This window comes from Coptis chinensis, chromosome 2 (genome assembly GCF_015680905.1).
Source record: "Coptis chinensis isolate HL-2020 chromosome 2, ASM1568090v1, whole genome shotgun sequence".
Lineage (NCBI taxonomy): Eukaryota > Viridiplantae > Streptophyta > Magnoliopsida > Ranunculales > Ranunculaceae > Coptis > Coptis chinensis.
In genome coordinates this window covers 11,843,107-11,854,064 of record NC_141457.1, presented here as the reverse complement: position 1 = coordinate 11,854,064, position 10,958 = coordinate 11,843,107, and the positions used below count along the sequence as shown (strand labels likewise).

General features: G+C 36.3%; 2 protein-coding genes across 2 annotated transcripts; one reads left to right on the top strand and one right to left on the bottom strand.

Annotated features, from left to right (window-relative positions):
• Positions 1-5,665: 5,665 nt before the first annotated feature.
• Positions 5,666-8,890, top strand: LOC147514890 (phosphopantetheine adenylyltransferase-like). The gene is made up of 6 exons (XM_086585389.1): positions 5,666-5,876; positions 5,955-6,026; positions 6,660-6,719; positions 7,060-7,178; positions 8,136-8,205; positions 8,322-8,890. Exons 1-6 carry the CDS (start codon positions 5,751-5,753, stop codon positions 8,499-8,501), a joined length of 627 nt encoding a protein of 208 aa, XP_086441515.1. The 5' UTR covers positions 5,666-5,750; the 3' UTR covers positions 8,502-8,890.
• Positions 8,891-8,981: 91 nt separating this feature from the next.
• On the bottom strand, positions 8,982-10,958 carry LOC147514889 (uncharacterized). Its single transcript, XM_086585404.1, has 4 exons — positions 10,286-10,958; positions 10,035-10,153; positions 9,381-9,511; positions 8,982-9,289 (listed from the first exon to the last, which is right to left on the bottom strand). The coding sequence occupies exons 1-4, from the start codon at positions 10,335-10,337 to the stop codon at positions 9,178-9,180; spliced, it is 414 nt and encodes a 137-aa protein (XP_086441530.1). The 5' UTR covers positions 10,338-10,958; the 3' UTR covers positions 8,982-9,177.

Here is a 10,958-nt window from a genome sequence, read left to right as displayed (position 1 = left end):
TATGGAAACTCCTGAAGAGGAACTGGTACCAGAAAATGATGAGATCTCAATATTCCATGCGTATTCGGGAGAAGTGTGGGCCAGAAAGGATATGACCATCGATGATGTATTTACATATACGGTAGCTACTGAAATATCCAAGGGCAATACTGAACCACGTAGTATAAAAGAATGTCGACAAAGATCTGATTGCCCAAAATGGAAAGCTGCTATCAAAGCAGAATTAGAGTCTCTCAATAAACGTGGTGTATTTGGACCTATAGTACAAACCCCAGAAGGTGTTAACCTTGTAGGTTACAAATGGGTGTTTGTTTGGAAACGAAACGAGAATAATGAAATTTCTCGATATAAGGCACGTCTTGTGGCACAAGGTTTTCTGCAGAAACCTGGGATTGATTATGAAGAAACATACTCTCCTGTTATGGACACTACAACTTTTAGATATCTAATAAGTTTAGCAGTTTCCGAAAGCTTAGATATGAGACTCATGGATGTAGTGACTGCCTACTTGTATGAGGACATAGACAAATAAATTTATATGAAAATCCCTGAAGGATTTGGTTTGCCTAAAGCAAAATCAAGGAGTACTGTAGACACCCCATTTTTGCACCCCAGGCATAATTCATTCACGATTTTGTCTTGAATTAAATTTGATCATATAAGGTGATTTACTTTCTAGAGTCTTCATTTCTACATCAATCTTCTTTTTTTTCATCTTCTTTTAGCGTCTTTAGGCTCTCCTCATCATGTTCTAGCTATGGCTGAAGTTTCGTTGCTTTCTGAGTTTTGAGTTGAAAATGACCAAAATACCCCTATAACCCTGTGGAGCCCAAATCTCATTTTTTTCACTCTTTCGTTGGATGAGATTATTTCATATTTGAATTCCCCTTGAAAAATCCTTCTAAATGAGTACAAGCTTGCCTAGGTTCCTTTTGGATTTCAGAAACCCTAATCTTGCCATATCCCGTTTTGGCCAGTTGTACGCGCTGTTCAGTGCAATATATTTTTTGGAGTAAGATTTCAACCCAAGAGTATTTTTAAGAGTTCATGGACCTTACTAGTGGATTAATGAATAATTTTTGTGAATAAGAGTTTGCCTAATTTTGACCCGGTCAAAGGGAATTTGCAGTGTTCATAAAATGGTCAAAATGGGCCTTTTTTGTGGATTTTGGACCCGTGCTCGTGGGCTGTGGATCCTCGAGTTGGACCTTTTCATTAGTGTTTCTAACCCATTTTTAAGCCTCCAAAAACCTAGAGAACCTTTCTTAATTGTTTGATTTGATTTGATCCCTAAAATCAAGAATATTCTAGAGAATATGCTATTTTGGAGCTATGTTTGGAAACCCTGGATTATGGGCTCATTGAGGACGTGTAGGGCTTGATTTTTTGCCCTAATCCATCTGAAAGATCCAAAAACCAAGGGCCAAGATCGCATCCCTTATCCCACCTCTTGTATCAAAGGCTAGATTTAAGAGGTGCAACCAGAAAGAGATCAAGCCATTAGATTTTTCTTCATCAACACTCAACCATTGGATCAAACTCATTACCATATTTGAATCCACGCCCAAAAGCTATAAATATGGGTCTCATTCACCCACAAAAAAATATCTGGAGCTAGGAATTCGGAGTTAATAATCTGGACCTAGCTATTTAGAGCTAATAGCCTAGTAGTTTTCTTTTCTTGAATATTCTTTTCTTTTCTTTTCTAGTTTATCATTCTAGAGTAGAATTTCTTTAGTTTAATCTGGAGTTGAAGGTAAAATTTCAACTTTGAGGTTTTTCTAATGAAATTCTTCGTGTTCTTCGTCTTTAGCCTCCTGTTCCCCTCTTTCGATCTTGAGTAGAAGCTTCTTTTCACCAAAAGTTGTTTTTTTCTCAAATCACCTGTTTCAATCCAAAATTCACAGTTGTCAATTCCAAATCAAGTTTATCATCATCATTCATAAACAATCAATCAAGATCATCAATCAATCAATCTACAATCAAGTATGAGGCAACATTCCAAACAAGGTGACATCTTTCTTTTCTCTTTTATTTTAACTAGTATTGCATATTAGGATTACTTGTTTGTTTTTTAGTTTTACTATAGCATATAGTCATTTGCTTTTAAATAATTTAGTGAAGATCATCCAACTTGGTAGATTAATTTTCAAGCTTTCTTCGTTTTCATATCTCAAAACTTTACACCTCAATAGAAGTAAGGCTGGTTTTTACCAGGCGAGTGTGGGTGCCTAACACCTTCCCACATCGTACCTTGACTCCCGAACCCAATAATCATCTAGTTTCAAGGGCTAGTCTTTCACATAGGTTTTACTCAACTTTTCCTTAATAAAGTTAGTGGCGACTCTAAAATCAATTGCATAGACCTAGGTACACATTTTTGTGCGTACAAGTACGTACTCAATTAAACTAAGACGTTCATTGTATGGTTTGAAACAATCCGGAAGATTGTGGTATAATTGTCTTAGTGAATATTTGTCTAAGGAAGGGTATGCAAACAATGAAATTTACCCATGTGTCTTCATAAAGAAATCCTTAAATGGATTTGCAATACTAGCCATTTATGACATAAATTTGATTGGAACTCCGAAAGAGCTCGAGATAACTGCTCAATGCCTAAAGAAGGAATTTGAGATGAAAGATCGTGGGGAAACAAGACTTTGTCTTGGCTTGCAGATCGAGAGAAATTCTAGTGGTGTATTAGTCCACCAGACTAATTACACCGAGAATGTTCTGAAACATTTTTATATGGACAAGGCACATCCATTAAGTACCCCAATTGTCGTCCGATCACTGAATACAGAGAAAGACCCATATCGCTCCAAAGAAGAAAATGAAAAAGTATTGGGTCCTGAAGTACCATACTTGAGTGTAATTGGTGTATTTATATATCTAGCACAATACGTGCACAAGATCATACATTGCATTTTATATTATTAGTTTCTTATCAAGATATAATTGTGCACATACACTTAGACACTGGAATGATGTCATATTGAGATATTTTTATGGAATAACTTGTATGAAACTATTTTATTCTTATGGTTCCACTAATGACTATGATCTAGTTGGCTATGCAGTCTTTGGTTATCTATCTAACCATCAGAAGGGTCACTCCCAAATAGGTATGCATTTTTTAGTGGTAATATTGTCATTTGTTGGCATTGCACTAAATAAACTTTAGTGGCAACTTCCTCTAACCACTCTGAAATTTTAGCTCTTTATGAATCTAGTCGTGAATGTGTATGGCTAAAGTTATTAATTGGGCATATTTGTAGTTCTTGTCAATTACCTTCTATAACAGGTGTTCCCAACATTATTTATGAGGATAATGCAGCTTGTATAGCCCAGATTAAAGAAGGATTTATAAAAGAAGACAAGACAAAACACATTGCTCCAAAATTCTTTTACACTCATCAGCTTCAGAAGAAGAAGCAGATTAAGATCGAGCAAGTTTGTTCCAGTGACAACCTTACTAATCTCTTCACTAAATCACTACCGAAACATACATTTCAAAAGCTTGTATATGGGATCGGCATGCGCAGAGTTCACCACCAAGCCATATAAAGACTTGTCTTTATCAGGGGGAGTAATAGAACAGGGGGAGCATCCTGAAGTATGTGTCCCAGGACATATACACTGTACTCTTTTCCCTTATCTAGGTTTTATCCCACTGGGTTTTCCTTGTAAAGGTTTTAATGAGGCAGTATTAAGCAAGTCACAATGATTCTGAGTAACATTGTACTCATTTTCCTTCGCTTTGTTTTTTTTCCACTGGGTTTTCCTTAGCAAGGTTTTAATGAGGCAACTGTCATTGGATAGTTATAGAGCATTCAGAAGAATGCTACAAAAAGATGCATCCACCATAATTTCCACAAGAATGGTGGACATCCAAGGAGGAGTGTTATAAAATCCGTGGGCTTATATGGATGCCCACTATTGATATGTGTTTATCCTGATAACCCTCTATCTGGTGTTTATCCTGATAACCCTCTATCTGGTATTTATCCTGATAATCCTTTATCTTGGAAAGGAGATTACCTAGTTGTATATAAAGGTAACCTCCTTCTATTTAGACTTACCTCAATGAATAAGAATTCTCTTTATCTCATTCTCTCAATGATTCAATATATGTTAAGTTAGTGTTAAGTTAGTGTGGTGTTCTCTCTAAATCGGTTTAATTATATTCTAACAGTTTTGAGATTTTATATTTTATATTTTGTTATTTTTTATGTTAAAAGTAAAATAACGTTCGGTTCCGATCCAATTCTGGTTTTGGTTCGATTTTTTTGTTTAAAAAACCATTAGTTCTATACAGTCATATTTTTTTTAGTATCCATTTTTAAACGGTTTGATTCTTAAAATATGAGCAGGTACCATATATAGGTATTTGTTACTGACGAACCCCATATTGTGTTGGGCAGACTCCAAAAAAAAAAAACAATTATTACAAGTGTGTCATTGGTCCCAAAAAGTCCAAAAAAATACCAATTATTACAAGTGTGCCATTGGTCCCAAAAAGTTGAATTCGAAAACCCACCCCAAGCTTAAACGACCCGGCTAGGTCGTTCGTTGTGCAAACTAAATGGTTTAGTCACATTGTCGATCTGGACTAAGTCTAAAACGATGTGGTCATGTCGTTTGGGATTTTGACTTATAAAAAAACTTACCAGTGTGGTCACATTGTTTGGACTAAGTCCCAAACGACTTAGCCACACCGTTTGGGACTTAGTTCAAACGATGTGCCCACACCGGTCAAGAGGCCAAAAAACAAAACTTTATATTTTTTCAAAGTTCAAATCCCAAACAGTGTGGCCATATCGTTGGGGACTTAGTCCAAATATTGGCCATATCGTTGGGATTTTTTTCTAAGTCAAATCCCAAACGACATGACCACATCGTTTTGGACTCGCATCAGAACGGTGTGACTGAACCGTTTTGGTGTGCCTAATAACGAATGACCAAGTCCTGTCGCAAAGGGATTTTCAAATTTTCTCATTCACCAATCGTACACATGCATATTCACTACTAATCACGTGCATATTCATATTCAGTGTTTAATGTTAGTGTTAGGATATAGTTTTAAATGGTTTAAGATTTAGGATGGTGGAAGAGAAGAGAATAGAATAGAAGAGAAAGGCTGAAAAGGGAAAATTCACGTTGGTTTGGGAGGTGCCCAACACAAAACAAATTTTTGGGACCAATGATACATTTATAATAATTGTTTTTTTTTTGACTTTTTGAGACTAATGACACACTTGTAATAATTATTTTTTTTGGAATCTGCCCAACACAATATGGGGTCCCTCAGTAACAGGACCCATTTTTTTTTACAATTTCGGTTCCGATTAAATATTAAAGATTAAAGATTAAACATTAAACATTAAACATTAAACGGGTACCCATCGCCACCTTGGTCTAACCTGATGGGTACTCACCGAAAAATAGTTTGGTACAATATTTTGTCCTCCATTATACTTTGATTAAGACTAATTTAATGTCGTCATTAGCTGAGTCCAGTTCATATGTCACCAAATAAATTCCTACTTCTAACTTAACCAGGATTATAGTCCAGGTTCAATGTCCACAATTATTATTTTATAATAATATAATTTTTTTAAATACTTTATTATTTTGAAATTTGGAACTTTTGAATAAATAACCAAAGAAACCGTGACCAACGGCCCTCTTTGTTTTCTTGCGTATCAGCAAGTCTATCTTCCTTGGCTATTGTGTCCTCTCTTTCTTGGATGGGGAATCTTGAAGAAGAAACGTTAAAAAATTCCAACTCTTCTCCAACACCAAAGTTATATGGAGCTGTTGTTGTTGGTGGCACGTTCGACCGTTTGCACGACGGCCATCGCTCTTTTCTAAAGGTTTGCTTTCGAAGCCTTTTTTTCTCTTCTAAGTTGGTTGCTTCATTACATAAAAAGTGGGGGAATGGTCTGTCTCAGGCAAGTGCAGAATTGGCAAAAGAGCGTGTAGTAGTTGGAGTATGTGATGGTCCCATGTTGATCAATAAAAAGGTACTCCGTACAAACCTTATTATTACTATTGTCTTTGGCTAAAAGTACTACTACTACCCATGCTTCATTATTCTCAACCTCGCAAGGAGTCCAACTCCTATTTGGCCCACTTTAGCTAAACATGGGGTCGACTCTGATACCAAATGTTGAATGCTTTTGCATTCATGTAATTTTACCGGAAAATGTTAAAAAAAAATGCTGTTGGATTTTGGTTTCACTGAAAATGGGGGGGGGGGGGGGGGAGACCCCAAACAAAAAAAAACTAAGCATAGAAAATGGAGTTTTTTTTTTAAAGATTCTGTTTGTGGTTAGATATGGAGATTGAAGAGCTTCAGAATTATGGCAATGCCAATTGGAGCCTCTATCTCAAATGCTAACTACGTGAGGCCCAGCTAATTCTATCGAGAGCTAACTCATTAGTGGTAGATAACAATTAAATAATCAGTTTGTGTGTTAGTGGATTGATGAGGAAGCCAAAAAGAATTTCCAGCTAGCAGACTAACTAACTAAGAATTTAGAAAGGTGGCAGATATTGCGAGGTTGGTTTGATGCAGGTTGTGTTTTTATTAGTTTTGGTCATCTCAATCTATACTCGAGAGTTTGAGACTCTAATTTACTGATGTTTATCTACAGTTTGCCAATCTAATTGAACCAATTGAGAAGAGGATGAGAAATGTGGAAGGCTACATTAAGGTAATTCACATTTTTAGAACAAAGGAATTACTGTCTCAGTTTGGTTTCATGTTTAGATTATGTCAAATGTTTGGATACTGCTTTCTTGCAAGTCTTTGTTACAAACTGCCTCATGCATGAACTCTGTTTATGTAGTAAAAAATTAGGAGTACGTTCTTGAACACTGTCAGTCAAGGCAGTGTTATGGTATTTCAATTGCTTTTGAGGGTCTGCTCCTACTATTAAATTGAATGTTTCCCACTGTCTTATGGTCTATTTCGAGTTGTTTTTAAATAGTCGTCTTTCAATTAAGTATTACTATTAGTAATATTATTTGTTGAATTCTCACTAAGTTTCATAGCATTTTGTTGCGGGACTAAAAAAGTCAGTTAAGCCGGAGCTGATGGTGCAAGTTGAGCCGATCACGGATCCTTATGGTCCTTCCATTGTTGATGAAAGTTTGGAGGCTATTATTGTCAGGTTGGTCAGCTATCATCTTAGTTGGTTGAGAAATTAAACAGATAACAAATAGTTAGATACTTAAATATGATCCATTTTCAATTAAAATGAGCTACAAATAGTTCCTTTTGAACTCGTCAAGTTCTTGGGCTTGTCTGCTTGGTCATCTGGGTTTTCTTCAAAACTTGGTTTTATGTTGGTACTCTTCATCTAAATGAGGACTTTGCCTTTATGTTGTTTGTCATTTACTGTTTATGATACAGGTCAAGATCAACTAGTTTTAAGAAATTCCAAATATTGATCCATGCTTGTTAGTGTTTATGTTAGGAGTTGCTTATTTTATGTATTTTCGTTCTAAAGGTTTTTAGGACATTTTCAGAAGTTTTTAGAGTTATTTTTGAAGTATTTTATGCAGTTTTAGGTCCTTTAAGGTAGTAGTATCAATTTACGGGTTTCTAGATGTTTATGTTTCCATTTTGAAGTGTTTGGAAGGCTATAAATATGCCTCAAAGATGTAACACGAAAATAAACTATTGATTAATAAAAAATTGTTTAGAGAAGTGTTTTCTCTTGTTTATCTCCCCACATCTTGGTCTTCTATTGGTAGAATCAACAAGTCTTGGATGCCTTTCGAGTTTCAAATAAGTTCTTTGTGAATTTCAATTGATTCGAAGGAAGGTCGCCGAGCTTCAGGCAACGCTGTTGAGACGTTCAACTGATTCGATTGAAAAGCAACATTTTCTCCACCACACACTGCATCAGTTTACCATGTTCAAAATCCTTTGGACTGGTTTAACACTCATATGCAGTATCTTAATTTATGTCTAATTGATAGCGTATAGTCTATCTATTGGTACATAATAGATTAAGGAGAGAGATCAGGGTGAGCGAACTTTAGTCTGATGTCCTATAAGTACTTATTGCCTTCGATAAGAACTTTATGTGGATTGAACATAATTTCGTATGTTGATTAACCAGCAAGGAAACCAAAGCAGGTGGAAATGCTGTTAACAAAAAAAGAGCTGAGAGAGGGCTACAACAACTGAAGGTGTATATTTTTGAGTTTCTGACGTCTCAGTTGCGTTTCTTTGAGTTATCACGGAACTTATTCTGGAACAGTAATAAAAATTCTTACTAATCTGTTAAGCACTGGCCTTTGTTCAGGTTGAAGTTGTGGATCTAGTTCCTGGGGAAATCACAGGAGAGAAATTGAGTTCAACGACATTAAGGATGCTTGAAGCTGAGAAAGCAATTCAGCAACAACAAGCTGAACAAGTTGTGGATGTAGTTCCTGGGGAAATCATAGGAGAGAAACTGAGTTCAATGACATTTAAGGATGCATGAAGCTGAGAAAGCAATTCAGCAACAACAGCCTCAAAGTATAGACAGGAAGGAAAGTTTGACCTTGTTGGGCGATGCATTACCACCTACAACATGAGCTACTTGGTGGAACCTGTGTTGGAGACTTCTTGTCCAGTATATCAGTATATCAGTGCAGCAATACTTGTACTTTTGTAAAGTACCAAATACAGCTTAGCTTTCAAAGAACACGAAAGAGAGGGGGAGAAGGAAAATAGAAGTCACTTTTGAAATGAAGATTCACATTCTTCATTAGTACTGTCTGTTTTTTGTTTTTTGTTTTACGGCTAGCAGTTTGTAACACATTCCAATGAGTTTGAACCATTTTGAATCCATTTTTTGTTGATTAATATTTGGAAAAAAGTGTTGATCAATCATCAATCTAAGATGTGAGCCAAGTCTATTATATAGTTCTTTAAATCTACTTTATAGAAATTTTCGCAGTTGAAGATCAAAACAATTGAATTAGATACAATCCATTTCTTTTATATAATTACATTGCTTAAAAACAGCAAGATCACACTCTATAGTCCTACAAGTCCTATATACAGCATATCAAATAAGCTGACATATACTCATTTATTCTCTTTTAACATTCTGCATCAGGAATAGCCGAATAGGAGTTTCTTCAAGTGCTTATTCCATGAAGAGTAGTAATTGGTTATGCGGATCCATAGTCGGTAATATGGTACTGGGATGCGTATTTGTAGGAAGGACCTTCAGCTGCTATCACAGGAGGATCATTCAGGAATGCCCAGTTGCTCCTAGTCCACCTGTGAAATACTCAAATACATGACACAATTAAATAGAATCCAAAGAAGTGAATCAAGCCTTGGCCCGGGGGGTTGTGGGCACGGTACTCACCAGTCGTCTGTCTTCATGGGCTTCTTTAAAGCTGTTTCAGGGTCGATGTCCAGAAAGTCCCCTTTCCTATCAGTCACAGGCAGGGAGTTTGATCGCTGCAGTATTCCCCCTGACTCATTGATTGTGTTTACCTGTTACAGGTAGAGTTTTAACAACAAAAACAACGTTTCTAATTTTCTTTAACAAGTGTACTAGAGTGAAAAAAGGAACATGGTATTGAATGACTGATTTGTTGCCTGAAAAATGGTTGGAACCAGGCTTTGATTTGAATCAAAAGATGAAAATGAGATATCTATTGCAAGCTATACGAAATACAAGTGTTTTGAGGTGAGGTTCGCCTGTGTCTTGCTAAGGTATGTAAGCGAATTCCACTCAAATTGTGCACACAAATTAACCAGTCCGAATTTATTCACCAGCGGTTTTGCTGGTAGAATCTACCAAACACTTTCCATGTTTTGTAGGGGCGTTTTTTTATGCCAGACAACCTTCAACAAGTTGTAAATAACGTGAATTACCCGCACATTATTCTTCTGGTTTTGCTTTATAGAAGTGTAGGGGCGACTTCACTTGGTTGCATGACGACATAGGTTAAAAATTGATGAAGATAATGAGAAAACAAAAGATATATATTGATATTAGATAATTAGACCGTACCTGAGTGCTCGCTGGTGAACAAGAACCATCTTGTAGAAGTTCTTTCTCTGTATTTCCCCTTGATCTCCAATAAGCCTCAATTTCTTCTCTAGTGGATGATTTGTTCCTTTGGTATATCACTGGAAATAACATTAGTTTTAGTCTGAACTGTAGTAGATATTAAACATCCGAGAAATCTGAATGAAAATGTCAGTAACAAGAGAACAATTTTTGAACAAGCTTATATGACACAAAATAGCTTATAGTGAAACCTGATTTTGAATCTGGATTAGATGTGTCCCAACCCCCCATTAGAGAACCCATTGACTGAAATCTTCACAGGCAGCGCAAATCTGTTGTTGTGGATGACCACGCGCTGAGATATTTAAGGTGATCGAGATTTGTGGTGGGCTCTGCCAAGTACTTACTTGTTCGATCTTATCAGCATATAATCTTAAAGAAACAAATACGCATCAGCACCCCAAGTGTATTACATGCAAGGTGGCAAAGCCATAAATTCCCTCAGCACCCCAAGTGTGTTACGTGCAAGGTGGCAAATTTCAAGGGAGTAGAACTGTAGAAGCCATAAATTCCCTGTCTTCTTTCTCTGGGAGCATCCATGCTGGATGCCAGGATCATCTGCACTCGTCGCATGTCAGCCGTCTACCGTGTCACCATTTGACTACTGTATGACCACCTACCCCGTCCAAAAGCCTTGTCGACATCACAATGTTTTAAGTGCAATCACAATATAAAATATTGGGTTACGGAGTATTTACCAATACTCAATTTCTTGATATGTATGATATATATCTTATTTAGAGATATTTTATTTTGTTTCATATGTAAATATTATATATGTATGGACTCTAAATCTCTCTCTCATACAATCTCCTTTAAATATATAGATCTTAAATCTCTCTCTCACACAATCTCTTCTTTTTC

What these genes read in the sequence shown, in the direction of transcription:
- LOC147514890 (XM_086585389.1), top strand. Translation starts at nt 5,751, where the DNA reads ATGGGGAATCTTGAAGAAGAAACGTTAAAAAATTCCAACTCTTCTCCA. An exon ending in TTGGAGGCTATTATTGTCAG is followed by an intron (nt 7,179 to 8,135) that starts GTTGGTCAGCTA and finishes TTGATTAACCAG; the next exon opens with CAAGGAAACCAAAGCAGGTG. An exon ending in GAGGGCTACAACAACTGAAG is followed by an intron (nt 8,206 to 8,321) that starts GTGTATATTTTT and finishes GCCTTTGTTCAG; the next exon opens with GTTGAAGTTGTGGATCTAGT.
- LOC147514889 (XM_086585404.1), bottom strand. Translation starts at nt 10,337, where the DNA reads ATGGGTTCTCTAATGGGGGGTTGGGACACATCTAATCCAGATTCAAAA. An exon ending in TAATCCAGATTCAAAATCAG is followed by an intron (nt 10,154 to 10,285) that starts GTTTCACTATAA and finishes TGTTATTTCCAG; the next exon opens with TGATATACCAAAGGAACAAA. An exon ending in GTTCACCAGCGAGCACTCAG is followed by an intron (nt 9,512 to 10,034) that starts GTACGGTCTAAT and finishes TACCTGTAACAG; the next exon opens with GTAAACACAATCAATGAGTC.